This window comes from Camelina sativa, chromosome 17 (genome assembly GCF_000633955.1).
Source record: "Camelina sativa cultivar DH55 chromosome 17, Cs, whole genome shotgun sequence".
In the NCBI taxonomy this organism is placed as follows: domain Eukaryota; kingdom Viridiplantae; phylum Streptophyta; class Magnoliopsida; order Brassicales; family Brassicaceae; genus Camelina; species Camelina sativa.
In genome coordinates, this window is record NC_025701.1 from 9990156 (window position 1) to 10005144 (window position 14989).

The following is a 14989-nucleotide window of genomic DNA, read 5'->3' on the forward strand; positions in this document are numbered from 1 at the left end:
AAAAAAAAAAAAAAAAAAAAAAAAAAAAAAAAAAAAAAAAAAAAAAAAAAAAAAAAAAAAAAAAAAAAAAAAAAACTCCAATGTAGAGTGAGGAGTAAGTTTCGGATCTCTCAATATTAACCTCTTATACGTCTAGGCCAGCTCCACTTCATCATCCATTCTGCTTCTTTGACTATACTATAAGCTTCGTTAAGAGACGAAGGAGGTTTCTTGAGCTTGATTTTTGATTCCTTGATGAGTTCTTTGTTTAAACCCATCAGAAAAGTGTAAACCGCCTCCTTATCTCTCGCCTCCTTTGCTCGTTTAGTGATATCGCAGCTGCAACCGCCGCAAGAACACTCTTTCACAGGATCATATTCCGACAACTCCATCCAAGCATAGCTCATTTTGTGAAAATAGTCCGATACCGAGTCACCACCTTGCCTCAGCTCCGCGATTTTCTGACGAGTCTGGTAAATCTTTAAATCGACGTTCGGGACGAATATGCGTCGGACATGTTCCCAAATTTCATGCGCCGTTTCATCAAACGTAACACGTTTACTAAGTTCTTCCGTCATCGAATTCCACATCCAGCACATAATTAACGCGTTGCAACGTAACCATCGTTTATAAAGCGGCGAGGAAGCGTCCGGCTTCTCAAGTGATCCGTCGACGAACGCGAATTGGTTCTTGAGTTGAAGGATACGAGTAACATAAAGTTTCCAGATAGCGTAGTTGTCTTCGGCTTGGCTGAGTATAATAGTACTCGAGCATCTGTACGGAACTTCATCTTCATCTATATAATAAGGTGAACCGAAATCGAGTTCGTCAGACAGGCTCATATCTGTTTCCGCCATTGTAGCTGCTCTCAAGTTTTGTTTCTAGCTAGGGTTTCCCTTTTCCCTAAAAAACTAAAAGTCTATAATATCTACTTTGTAAAAGACTCAAATAATTTGAGTTTAATGGGCCTTTGGATTTCCCATTACGAGCAGGGCTCATAACATCATTTACTCATTCGTCTTCAATTGAAGTCGTTAATCCATCATTATCCAAGTAACGCTTCTCATTTATCAAAATAATATATTTTAATTACTTTTTTAAAAATATTATTATTTATTTAAATAATAAATCTGGGAAAAAAAAATCAGTTTATTAAAACCTGCCACATGTGATTGTTGTCAAAAGAATCGGTTCTTTCGGTTCTATATGAAGAAGCGTTACTTAACTTTTACTTTCCTTTATTATTATTTTATTATTACTTTTAAATTTTTAATTAAAAGTACTCTTAAAAGAACTATCAGTAATCATGATTTTAGAATATCATTACTGGGAGATACTCTTACAGTTACTCTTATAAGTGGGACCCAAAAACAAAATAAAAAATTCATTATTTGGTCTAATAAGAAGAATATCGTTTCTTCTATTGCTTGGGGAAGTAACCGTTCTCAACAAATATCAACAGGTGTTGACTTTTGATTGGTTACAATTAATTGTGATTAAAATAATTTTTTTTTTTTAAGAATCGTTCAGAACGGTGCTGGGGTAATGATGGTCTTAGAACATCATTAGTGAGGGTTACTTAGGACAAGGATTGTTTAAAAAATAATATATAATAATAAGAGAGAAGAAAAAAATTAAAGAATCGATGCTTGAGTGACTCGCTGAAGAATCGTTACTCTTAACAAATAGCCACGTGTCGTATTTATAATGGTTGCCATTAATAAAAATATAAAAATATATATATATATGATAAAAATAATAATTTTTTTTTTTAAAGTTACTGCAGTAATGATGGTCTTAGTCTTTACTCTTTAGTCATAAAGTAAAAATCTATCTCTACTCTCTACCATACGATTTTGTTTTGTGTATAAAAAAATTGCACTACGAGATTCATAGTGATACCGTAGATATTGTTCTGCTTTCATGATTAGTAACCATCAAAATAGTATATATTTTACACTTTCGGAAAGAGGCTACCAACCATGGTACAGATCAAAATTTCAAGTAAAATATTCGAGCTTATTATTAGTTCTGTTATTGACTTTAAGACTCAAAACGATAGATACATTAACAAAACGAAAAAGAGATACAAATATGGCGAAAATAAAATAGACGAAAGTGACAAAAATTAGGCTATCAAATGGGTCGTCGAGAGACTCTAGTTGAGAGAATAAAAAAAGTTATGGCAGCTGAACAGAAGGTTTCCAAGAAGAATAATACAAATTGAAAAGAAACAAACGGAAGAATATACAATAAAGAACAAAAGATTAAAAATAAATTGGAAATTTTGATTTGATTTGATAGCCATGCACTAATATTGACTTCATAAAAGCATAATTTGGTTGGTTGATATATATATGTATAAAAAGCATAATTTGGTTGAGAGGAGGTGATTTGATTTTATAGCCATATCCTTTACTATCCAACTTAACCTTTTTGATTAGACTGTGAGGTACGTAGGTGACTTTTATTATCCAACTTAACGTTAGATAAAATGTCCCACTTCAAGTTCGTAGACTAGTTATTTGTTGACCCGTTACTTTTCATTGGCTGATAATTCTGACTATACCATTTTTTTTATTGTCTGAGAATTATGACATAATCTAACCCAATACAATTATACATGGCAATTAATATATACCTTCTGACTATACAATATTATCAATACATGTATGTACTAACGGAGCGATATATATATCAAGATGAAATAACAGATATCGTACTGATTCATAGATTGACTAGTGCAATCGGAATCACTGTGTGATTTTGATTAATCGTCGATCCCATTTCTTATAGTGAATATACATGATGATGTTGTATTAATACGAGGTGAAAGTAACAAACAACGCTAACTAAATTTGTAACTAATTCTATACACTATCAATACTCTAACATATATGTATGTACAAGAAACAATGTTTATTCCATGAAAGTAAAACTAAAGTAGTGTTTGTACAATATGGTGGCCGATAATTGTAAGTGTTTATTCCGTGTATTTGTATGATAATTGGAAGAACTATAAAATTGTAGTAAAACATATGCGTACATGCATGATAATTGGAAGAACTATAAAATTGATTTTTTGTTATAAACAAAAAATATGTACTTGTTCTATATGAAAATGGGGCATTTCGAGACTTATTATTATATTAACTACTTTTAATTAAGAAAATATCTTTTATTATTGGGACAAAGCAAACTTGCACATAAAAAAATCAGAAAGAAACAAGACGTAATTAAACTTACAAACATAAATATGTTTCTACTGATTGCATGCATGTACCACTGATTGATCAACAGACACATGTTCCATATTTATTACAATAAAACTCTAAAAATACTTTGAAAATGATGAGAAAGCTTTCTGTGCTTGGATTCTTATCTTTCATCTTTTCTTTCTCTTATTACAATCACCAGTAATGGCTTCGTCTTGTCTTTTTCTTCTTGTGTACATCGTGTTCTCCTGCAAAGTATATAACGAATATAATATTATGAGTGACATGCATGCATCAACATAAGCTCTTATTCGTTGAGTTAGCGAGATGTGTAGATGTAAGTACTATTTGAGAGAGTATTTACCGTGATAGAGAATTCTAATAGTGGTATGGAGGAGGAGGAGATTTGTAGAGGTAAGGATGGTGTGGAGGAGAGTAGTGCTTAACCGGAGGAGGAGGGGACTTGTATACGTAGTGTTTCTTTGGTGGTGGTGGGGAATGGTACACTGGAGGCGGGGAGTAGTGCTTAACCGGAGGAGGAGGGGACTTGTATACGTAATGTTTCTTTGGTGGTGGTGGGGAATGGTAAACCGGGGGAGGAGAGTAGTGCTTAACCGGTGGCGGTGGAGATTTGTAAACGTAATGCTTCTTGGGTGGGGGCGGAGAATGGTAAACTGGGGGAGGAGAGTAGTGCTTCACCGGTGGTGGCGGAGATTTGTAAACGTAGTGTTTCTTTGGTGGTGGTGGTGGGGAATGGTAAACCGGGGGCGGAGAGTAGTGCTTAACTGGAGGAGGAGGAGACTTGTAGACGTAGTGTTTCTTTGGTGGTGGTGGGGAATGGTAAACCGGGGGCGGAGAGTAGTGCTTAACTGGAGGAGGAGGAGACTTGTATACGTAATGTTTCTTGGGGGGTGGCGGTGAGTGGTAAACCGGTGGGGGAGAGTAGTGCTTAACCGGAGGAGGAGGAGACTTGTACACGTAGTGTTTCTTTGGTGGGGGTGGAGAGTGGTAAACTGGAGGAGGAGAGTAGTGTTTAACCGGAGGAGGAGGGGATTTGTACACGTAGTGCTTCTTAGGTGGCGGTGGGGAGTGGTAAACCGGTGGTGGAGAGTAGTGCTTAACCGGAGGAGGAGGAGACTTGTACTCGTAGTGTTTCTTTGGTGGGGGTGGGGAATGGTAAACCGGAGGAGGTGAGTAGTGCTTAACCGGAGGAGGAGGAGACTTGTACTCGTAGTGTTTCTTTGGTGGGGGTGGGGAATGGTAAACCGGAGGAGGTGAGTAGTGCTTAACCGGAGGAGGAGGAGACTTGTACTCGTAGTGTTTCTTTGGTGGGGGTGGGGAATGGTAAACCGGAGGAGGTGAGTAGTGCTTAACCGGAGGAGGAGGAGACTTGTACTCGTAGTGTTTCTTTGGTGGGGGTGGGGAATGGTAAACCGGAGGAGGTGAGTAGTGCTTAACCGGAGGAGGAGGAGACTTGTACTCGTAGTGTTTCTTTGGTGGGGGTGGGGAATGGTAAACCGGAGGAGGTGAGTAGTGCTTAACCGGAGGAGGAGAGTAGTGCTTAACCGGTGGTGGAGGAGAAGAATAGAAATAGTTAGCGGTTGATTGAGATACAAAGGTGAGAGAGATTGTTAAGACAAGCAAAGTTGCCACTAAAGAGGCCATTGGCGACCCCATTGGTTGTTTTGTTTTTGGTTTGTGCAATTAGTGTCTTCCCTTCACACCCTTTAAATAGCCTTTTCAATTTCACTTTTTTCACTTTGACATAAAACCCTCGTTGTAAAACAATAAAATTACGTCATGTAAAAAAAGTACAATCAATTATGTACACCAAACATATTGAATATTATATATAGAAAGAAGTGATGTTTGTTGGTCTCTCCGACTAAAAACATTATTAATATTTTTTCGTCAGCCGTCGATGATTGACATGTTCTCCATGTTCGAACAACGTATCGAATCTCGTGACTTTCTTATTAGTATAACATTTAGATCTAACGTGTCTTTACTGAAATCTTGAATTTTACTATATACCGTTTCTGGGACAAAACATCACTTTGAGAACAATACTAATACTATGTCACAAAAGCAAGAAAAGTAATAAGTTAAAATGGAAAACATGAGAGAACCATTTCTACTCTAGCCACACATGAAATATACTTTACTTTTCTGTTTCTTAAAATTTTCAGTGTAAGAAATTAAAATCTACAAAACCCGTATTAATGTATTATGTGTTCATATATAAGAGGTTTTTGGATATTCGATCCATCATTTGTACGTCGAGCTAAAACCAGCGAAACTAATGTCATAAAATAAAATGGTCCAAACCTGTGTTTTTACTTACCAAAGAGTCATTAGATTCTCTTTCGCTTTAATTTATTTCTTGTTTGGTTACATGCATCTTTTTTTATTTTCTTGTTAAAAGTACATGCATCCTAGCTTTTTTCCCTCTGATTTCTTCTTTTTGGCTCCATATATACACAGGTCCGTATGAATAATGTGAAACGAATAAGTTTGTACTTAATGCTTTAGATTAAAGCCTTTGCAAGATTCATTTTGAATACGTACCCAATCGAAGTTGATTTTAATATGTTCAAGTTCTCTTTTCCCCAATTTTGTTTACACCCGAGTTTGAGTATGATCTGCCTAAATAATGCATAAGTGATTTTCGGCAATAGACCAGCCACATCTATTTTCATAGATAAAGAGATGCATTATGCATATATAGACCAATAATCAGAAACAGCTAAAGATATAGCTAAACAACTTATTTTCGATCTCACCTACTTTTTACTGGTCAAAGATGCTTACACATCTATTCTAATTACACTTTTGATTACAAAATGCATGTAAGGAATCCAATTGCCAATATAAAACTTATCAATCCAGTGTAGATATTCATCTTTAATCAATATGTGGTATCCCAACAGTATTACAGTCAATGCATGTATATTGGCCAAGCCTACAGATAAGTTTCTATTGGATGTGTATTTTTGATACAGCAAATTTACAATCGTACACGAAAAACTCTATAATTTAGTTTGAATTTTTTTACCTATAACAATAAGTTCCGGATAATACACTGCTTTTATTCTAGTGGACCTATATTCGACTAATAATGAACCTATAGACTCCCATTAAGTAACATGTTCATCGAAAGCTCGCATATAAATCAATTTTTTGGAAAAGAAAATTCTATCATTTTGTTATAGTCGCTTATATATTTCTTCTTCAACAAAAGACTATATAAATATATGCATGCATATACGTAAGTTTTAATTTTCTAATCAATACATTATAATAAACAAGGTATTTTTGTAGGGCGGTATAAAACAAGCATATATATGAACGCGTTGACTCAAGGCGGCCGAGTGTGAAATGTAGAAGGAACATAAGAGGGAAGGTGGTCCATCATACACCAGAATATATCGCTTCCTGACGGTGACACTGCCACCGTGAGAGTGATTCTTCCATTTTCGATTTGGAGTTTTTGGCCTCACATTTCTTCTTTGTTTAACTTTATAACACGTTTCTTGTCCTCTCTAAGTATTTCTCAATTATATAGTACTGTCAATTTTGTGCAAGAGAAAAAAAATATTAGTAAGGTAGAAGACTTAATTATCACGACCGGTCTTTTCTGACTGGATATGAGGATGATAAAAATGTTTACCTTATATCAAAATAAACAAATAATGAAATATATCAATAAAAGAAGCTTGGTCAAGAGTCAAGTTACATTTTAATTTAGACGATTAAAGTTGATTTATTTTCATCGAAATGGATAAGTAACCAGCTGGATTACGACAAATTAACAACTTCGCATTATTTTTTTACATATTCTTGAAAGCTGACTTTCTTGTTGAGACGTCAAGAAATTGCAAGAATATTCACCGTCATATACTGGCTTTGGTCATTTGTAATATAGTAGCACGACACTAGTTAGTTTACCTTTGTTGATAATATTTACATAATTATATATCTTTAGATTCCTTTGGTAAAACATAGCTTATATCTGATCACCCTCGAAAGATGCTTTGAAGTAATATTGTTACACACAATGGGCTTATCCAATTTGGCTAGATAACAATTCCTAATCTAGAACTTAAAGATACTGCGATATTGAATAGATAGATTTTTATGCGCTTATTACTTTAAATAAATTAGTAATATTTGTACGTGTTATTATTATAGGTCTTCCTAGGGTAATTCGAATTTTCTTTTTCCTTTTCTTGGAAGTTTTTTTTTTTTTTGACAAATTCGAATTTTCTTTTGCTATATAATTATTTTGACAAGTTAAAATCTTTAACTAAGAAAATGTTATCCCATTCCCAGCATGAATATTATTTCTTAACACACGAAATATAACCTTTTGAGCAGAATATAAATTAATGTGAGTCTTCTCAAGTAATTTTCGAGATCTAAAACTTTCATATATTACTTTTGTGATTAATAATTTTATACATGGTATGATAAGTTGATACTTGAAATCATCACTGACTTACCATATACATTTGTTTGGGAACAAAACAAATCATTAATATATTCGATCTAGTAGACTCGATTGACGACAAAAAAAACTTGTATATAAGAAATATGCGATAGTACTGTGATTGCATGATAGATTCATGACTCATGAGTAATAAGCAACATGGCCTCCTTGCTCGATATGAATTTTGTAAACATATGCGACCCCTAAGCTACTAGCTACGTGTAAGTTTGCTAATATATATTTACGAAAATATTTTTTAAAAAATCCCTCATCACTTTCAGATGAATTGAAAAAGAAAGGTACGTCGATAATTTTGTTTAACCTAATCTATAATAAAGATATTTTGTGACCATTTCTTGGAAACACGTACATAATCGTAATTTTGTCGTAAGACACAGTTTTGTCGGGTCGCCGAATGTGTCCCAATATGCAGTCTATGATCAATATGTCTTTTCAAATACGTACTACAGTACAATCTAATATAGACGATTAGTTAACTTAGTTCGACTGTAAATTTCACAAGGTTTTACAATTTTTAGAATATGATGATTGATAAAACTTCGGCTGTAAATTTTACAAATGATTATAATAAGTAAAAAAACTAACTCTTGTAAAATTTATTAACATAATTCAAAAGATTGAAAAGTTACGATTTTGGCTAAGAATAAATAATTAGGGAAAGAAGACCCTTTAACAAAGAAAACTTATATAATATTACTAAGAGAAGAATAAAAAATTACGGCCTAAAAAAGTTTGAGAAAAGAAAATTTGATTTGTAAGAACATAAATAAATAGAGCAGATTTTTTGTTTAACTGAAATTGGTTTTTTCCCCAAAAAAAAAAGAGAGAAACTGAAAGTGTATAAACTACGGACGTATCTATCATACGTTAGCAAAGAGTCTTTTAGATTCGAACTTCCAATGTGAGACCTAAAAATGCATAGTTGAGACTACCAAACTTGTTGGAACAGAAACAGAAAAACACTAATCTAGTATCCTAGCTAGATCTGAGATTAGCGGTTGGTGATATTTTGTTATCGAAGATATATATAATATGATCCTGATAAAACAAATATCAACTAAAGATTAATACACGTTTAGACTAATATGACGGAACACAAGTGCTACACAACAACGTAACTGAATTAAGTTCGCAACTCTTTTTTATTGTTTTCAGAAATAGTCGTACTTTGCTTTTTCTAATACATTGATGATGCATGACTTATAAGCCAAATCCCATGCAAAACGTCTAATCTCCTCCTAATTTTGTTGACAAATATTTATACGAGTAAAACAAAAATGAGACGAAGGATTCATGATCTTGCTAAATTAAAAAAGAAAAATAAACAATTTATATCCCTCTATTCACATACGTAGTATATATTAATGGACTGTTTAAAAGACTTTTGATAATTAGTTAGATTTTATACCGAAAAACTATCTCACAGAAAGATTGATTCTGTATTAAATTATTCATCTTTTATGTTAGTAGTTATTCATTACATTTACCATGGAGAATTACTTTAAAACAAACTGTTTTTTTTTTTTAATTTACATTTGGAATAATATTTAGTCCTTCCTTATGAAAGCGTAACGAGAAGCTTGTTGATTTGATTGGTTTATGTGACCAGGCTTGGCTGATATAGTACATATTTTCCAGTTTAATTTTCTTTGGTAAAATGATTCAATTTGAAAACATATACATACTTGGACATCAGAACACAAAATAATATAAATTGGTTTCTCTATTTTAAAATAATTAGCTCCACTTTCTTGTTTCATGGAGGTAAGTAATATAACATAGCGTCATATGGACACTTCTAAAAGTCAATGGTAAATAGTAGTTTATAGTAGAAGTAGAAAATATCTTTGAAATATTCTACCGACACATACTTCAAATTATGTTTTGAACACTTCTACTATTACGAAGATATACATATACAGACTATCTTCAATTCAAATATCTCTTATACGAAATTTCAAGTGTGTTCATTAAAGAAATGATCAAGTGTATTACGAAAAAATATGTTATTAATTGCGAGTCTTTTAACAAAAAAAAAAAAAACGTTATCAATGAAAACAAAAGATATGAAACAATTGTGTTAAATGGTCTATTAATTATTTTATTTTTTATCTTTCTCGACAAAAGTTTTTTTTTTTCCTTTTTTAGAAATGGAAATTGGAAACTAAAAAAAAAAAAAAAAAAAAAAAAAGGGCANGTAACAATTTTTTTCTCTTTTGGGCAAAAGAACAGTAACACTTTATTCCATCTTGGTCGTTAAGTGCACTAAACCTTAACAACATACGAGATTTCGCATCAACAATAACAAACATGCTTCCCCAGCTCCAAACCCACGTGGTGGCACCATCTTCTACTTTTCAAGAATTTACATTAGGAGATCTAGCATCCACGATTATCACCATTTGACCACAACTTTTGTTCACGGTATTGATATTTCAATAAATAAAAATTTACTAACAAGAAAGAGACAACGAAGTATAACAAACACTTACTTTTAAAATTTTCATCTAGATTTGTCTTTTGCTAGTAAAGTAGTCACTAGTCAGGTCCGATACAGTATGAACTGTGAACCTGACAGGGGAAGGTGGTCCGTCAATACACCAGAAAATGCTGGGGTAATAAATTATTTCGTCGATCGTTGTGTATAAAGAAATATCAATAGCAGTAAATTATAGTAACACGTACATACATGCGTTATTTATTCAAATTATGCAATACTCTCGACTCGTACAATTTGTATATCAGAATGACCAAAAAAAATTGTATAACAAATAATCGGTGTAATACAAAACTGAGGTAAATATTTTTTTTACAAGATGATCCCTTCCCTAGCGTCATGATTAGATTCTCTCTAATCCTGTTTTATTTGTTAATTGTTTCATATTTTTATGGTCTGTGTAAATTGACCATTCCTTTAATTATAATCATAGTGACAATTATAACAAACTAATTCGTAATGATAATTGATAAACTAGCTACTCATCACTATATATTAATATATATAGAATATCACAATATGACAAACGAATATGTCATTGTTTCCAGGAGAGTTCTAAAAATACAAGCATGCCCGCACAAACACAGTGAAGAAAGTAGTTAAGAGGGTGTTTTCCAGTGTAAGACTATAATCTGAAATTGATCTATATCTAACCATACTTGAATTAATATAGTAATGTTTTGATTAGGTAATGTAGAACAGAGACTTTTAGATCCACTTGATCCATGTTCTCATTCATATATGTATTAATCTAATTTTTGTTTAACAACTTGTCACTTTTTCCTAAATCATTATTGATAATCCGATTAGTCTCCTAACATTAGTCTTTGTTTGAGCCAAGAATATTTTAAATCTAATCACTAAACTATTATCATGGTAGAGAATCAATTATTTAAAGCCATCTCTCAATAATTTAACATAGTGTTCCAAACCAGTGACTTTTTTTTTTGGGATCAAAATTCCAAATCAGTGACTAAAAGCAATATGTACAACATTGTTGAGGGAAAAGAAAACCATTACATTAGATACAAACTACAAAATATATATATTCAAAGCCACTTCTCAATTATTAACATAAAATACCAATTATGTAAAGCCACCTCTCAATTAATTAAGAGACATTTCCAAACAGTGGCTCAAATAAATTATACCTTGCTAGGGGACAATATACCAATGTATTATTTTATTTTTTTATTCACAGTATCTATTTATTTTTTTCAGATTTTTGCAGTATATATATGTATACGTGTCTTACAGCAATTCATAAGAAACATTTAATTGATTGAGGAACAACAGGTTACTTCTCATTTCACCATTTACTATTCTTATCATCTACTTTCATCCTAACTCTCTTGTATGTTATTTCCACTTGTGCAAAAAAATGATTTCTTATAGATATATACAAATTTTCATGATAGAGTAACGTATTATAGTGTTTCTATAGCTATTTTAAACATAATTACAATTAGCACGTTTTGTCTGAATAATGTAAAGAGGACGTACTCTCTCTTTTTTTGACATTATAGAGGACGTACTTTGTCTTCTTTCTTCTTTACCCTATTTACTTTTTTTTTTTTCCTTTTGTTAAAACTAAAGGCTTTACGGCTTTACCCAATACCAATAATACTACAAAGACATGTGCAATGTGATCAGTTTATTAACGAATTCAAATCTTGTCTCAAAAGTCGCAGTCTAGGTGCTTAGTAAAAGATTGGATAAAACAAAAGATGAAAAGATTGATATGTACATTTGCTAACTTATTAAACGTGGACAGAATCATGAAGTTTCTTGATTTAACATGAACAGTTACAGCTAAAGAAAAAATCTAAAGCCGGACGCGAAAAAAAGCATCTGCTCTCTTTGGATATCGAATATACCCACCTTTCTCTATCCATGGCCGATCCCATCTCTGTCTTTTACTAGTTTGGTCAACCAAATAAATTGTAGTGTCACTGATCTCTTGCCTTTTTTTCATAAAAATTTCTTAACTGATTTGCTAGTTGATTAAGTACTAGTATATAACCTTTAACATCCTAGATATAAAGTTGTAACTTTATGAAATATTATATATTTTATTACGAGGTAACTAATTTTAAAGCAACTAAAAGCTCTAGAAGATAGTAACTTTTTCTTTGAACTGGTTATAATTTCTAACGAGTACACCATAGGCAAATCCTCACTCTAGCGACTATATTTTAGACGATGAATTTGATTGGAAATGAAATTTTCACTGTTTGAATAAACGTCTAAGTAATCTAGACAGCCTAACGGTTTAGCGGTCTAGACAATATATAGGCAGTTAAACAAACAATCCAAATCGAAAGCTATGTATGAACTAGTAAGTATTATTAACAAACATATAACACAAAGACAAAAAAAACACTCAGAATCATGGTAGTTAAAAAAAGAAGAAGAGTAATATGAGATTCTATCACAATATTGTTATGGAAGTAAATGAACAAATACAACTAATAATCTTTTGAGTAAACACTATCGAAATCCTAATCCGTATAATTCCCACATACAAAGGAAACGACTGTAATAAGTAAACAGGCTTTGATAGATGTGGCATTGATAAGATCATGCACTAAATCTATCCAGGAGATGAAAAAGAAAAAAAAAGAGAACTTGAGGTTCTAATCACCTCATCTGCTAGACTCTTGTGTCTCTCCATACATCTCTATTGTTTCGAGTGAGACAATAATCTATTTGCAGGAGGGACTATAAAAGCGCGAAACAGTAAGTTACCATTTGGTTAATGTACCTCAATACATCATCACCTCCTTCCTCCACGTTGTCCTGGTCTTGGACCTGGGTTTCTGGAAAATTGTAGCCGCAAAATCTTGGAATCAGGTTCGTCTTCATCCATTCGATAGTCTGTCAAACATATAGCTGCATCAGTTAAAACCAGAGGACGAGTGCTGTCTCGCATCAGGACAACATCAAACAATGCAGTATATGTTCTTGCATAGTGTTTGTAACTTAGATGAAGATAGTAATATCCACTTATCCAGAAACCAATGCAAAACAAACACAATGTGTTGGACCAATTATTCGCAAGCAGAGAGAATCACAGTTACCTTGCAAGGCGCTGAGTGCAGTTGCTGCACATGCAGGGCTTTCAAAATCAACAAAACAAAGAACAATAGGATCTCCATTCCTCTGCATAAAACCCCTTAAAATGTCAATATTAATGAAATTTTGGGACCAACAGTTTCAATGATGCTTCAAGTTGAAACCAATGAATCTTACTCTGACATGTTTTGAATCTTTGGTCACAAGTCTCACTTCCCTATATCCCACAAAAGGCCGAAATATATCTAGACTTCAATTAAGGACAGTTAAACAGCTCAAGCATTCTTTTAAGTAACGACATAAATATTGGTATTTAAGAACTTCTGTAAATGAGTCATTAGATAGGATACGGGACACTTCCCTTCTTGAGCAATTAGAAGGAAGTCCTTCAACATATAGAGTGTTGGATACATCAGGAGGTAGAGAATTCAGTTTACGGCTCGGCCTACCAACTGAATCCGGCTGACCATGACCCATATCCCGACCATTTGTCCTAAAATCTGGAGGCAAAAGCCCACCACGCCCACCCATAGTTGGACCAGGCATCATATTGGTACCCGCTGGTCTTCCCATGCCAACACCATTAAATGGATCAGCTTCCTCAGATGGCACAGAAGGCGTTTGCTACAAAACAGGGGAAAAAGCTTTCAGCTTTCACAGAAAGAATGAAAAGAAAAACGAAAAGAAGCCCAGATATTAAACTAAGTGAATGAATGATTGTACCATACTCTGCAGGTACCGGTCATAAGCTGATCCAATCGTTCTAGTATCATTCAAAGAATGAGGGATACCTCGATCCTCCTCATCCCGTGACATATAGCTGTGCCTATCATGGCCTGAAGGCATCACAGACGGTGGTGGACCTTCTACAATGAGAATAACAAAGACAAATTCAAACTCAAAACTTCCAAACATATGATTAACCTATAAACAGAAACAAAGAGTACACAAGATACACACAAAGGCAGCTCATATACACAACTCAACCTTTTAGTTAAAACAAGAATAGATTTTGCTGTCAAAAGGCAAAGAGGCAATATTCAGGTAAAAGATATGTTCAATGTCTACATGAGTATCAGCTTAACAATGCCCACTAAGACGAAGAACTAAAAGAGATACGAATCCATTGTATAAAAACAGCTCCTTGAAGTTTTTATATGTAAAAATCACACACGGAATTAAGCTTACCGAAGTCAGAACGGTGACGTTTCGGAGGACCACCGTGATGGGTCGACGACGTTGGAGGCTGGTACTGTCTCTGCTGCTGGTTCCAGTACCCATCTGCCATTGACGGCGACGGAAACAAAAACAAATCGAGAAATCACAAGACTAAAAATTAAGGGAATCCCTGATTTCAAGAATTAGGGCTTTTGATTGCAGTATCATTACTAGGTCCGAATCGAACAAAAGTCTCCTCAGCTTCTTGCTTCCTTCTTCTTCTACAGATCGGAATTTTCTCAATTTCAATTTCAGTTTCGAATTTTTTTCTGGTTCTTTCGCTTTCGAAGAAGAAGTGAATGATCCGAATCTAAGTGACCCGACCCGTGTATATTAATCATACCCGATCTATCTTCTCGCGCCAAATTAACGGGCCTGTAAATTTATTGATCCATTGGCCCACTCTAATCAAAATTCATAAACTGTAACTGAGCTGGACCTGAACACATACATACATGTCTGGTCTCTTCTTTTTTTTTTTTTTTTTTTTTTTTT

General features: G+C 33.5%; 2 protein-coding genes across 4 annotated transcripts; both read right to left on the minus strand.

Annotated features, from left to right (window-relative positions):
* On the minus strand, window positions 3137-4904 carry LOC104756488 (extensin-3). Its single transcript, XM_010479090.2, has 2 exons — window positions 3559-4904; window positions 3137-3442 (listed from the first exon to the last, which is right to left on the minus strand). Exon 1 carries the CDS (start codon window positions 4869-4871, stop codon window positions 3573-3575), a length of 1299 nt encoding a protein of 432 aa, XP_010477392.1. The 5' UTR covers window positions 4872-4904; the 3' UTR covers window positions 3137-3442; window positions 3559-3572.
* On the minus strand, window positions 12600-14797 carry LOC104756489 (nuclear speckle RNA-binding protein B-like). Of its 3 annotated transcripts, XM_010479092.2 has the most exons (7): window positions 14465-14797; window positions 14237-14291; window positions 14005-14026; window positions 13627-13900; window positions 13454-13521; window positions 13282-13363; window positions 12600-13078 (listed from the first exon to the last, which is right to left on the minus strand). In XM_010479092.2, the coding sequence occupies exons 1-7, from the start codon at window positions 14562-14564 to the stop codon at window positions 12978-12980; spliced, it is 702 nt and encodes a 233-aa protein (XP_010477394.1). In that variant the 5' UTR covers window positions 14565-14797; the 3' UTR covers window positions 12600-12977. The 3 variants fall into 3 exon arrangements, with proteins under 3 accessions (XP_010477394.1, XP_010477393.1, XP_019094303.1); XM_010479091.2 differs by lacking the exon at window positions 14237-14291 and having other exon boundaries at window positions 14000-14142; window positions 14465-14794; XM_019238758.1 differs by lacking the exons at window positions 14005-14026; window positions 14237-14291 and having other exon boundaries at window positions 14465-14796.

What these genes read in the sequence shown, in the direction of transcription:
- LOC104756489 (XM_010479091.2), bottom strand. Translation starts at nt 14,564, where the DNA reads ATGGCAGATGGGTACTGGAACCAGCAGCAGAGACAGTACCAGCCTCCA. An exon ending in ACGTCACCGTTCTGACTTCG is followed by an intron (nt 14,143 to 14,464) that starts GTAAGCTTAATT and finishes TTCTCATTGTAG; the next exon opens with AAGGTCCACCACCGTCTGTG. An exon ending in TGCACTCAGCGCCTTGCAAG is followed by an intron (nt 13,079 to 13,281) that starts GTAACTGTGATT and finishes TATGTTTGACAG; the next exon opens with ACTATCGAATGGATGAAGAC.
- LOC104756488 (XM_010479090.2), bottom strand. Translation starts at nt 4,871, where the DNA reads ATGGGGTCGCCAATGGCCTCTTTAGTGGCAACTTTGCTTGTCTTAACA.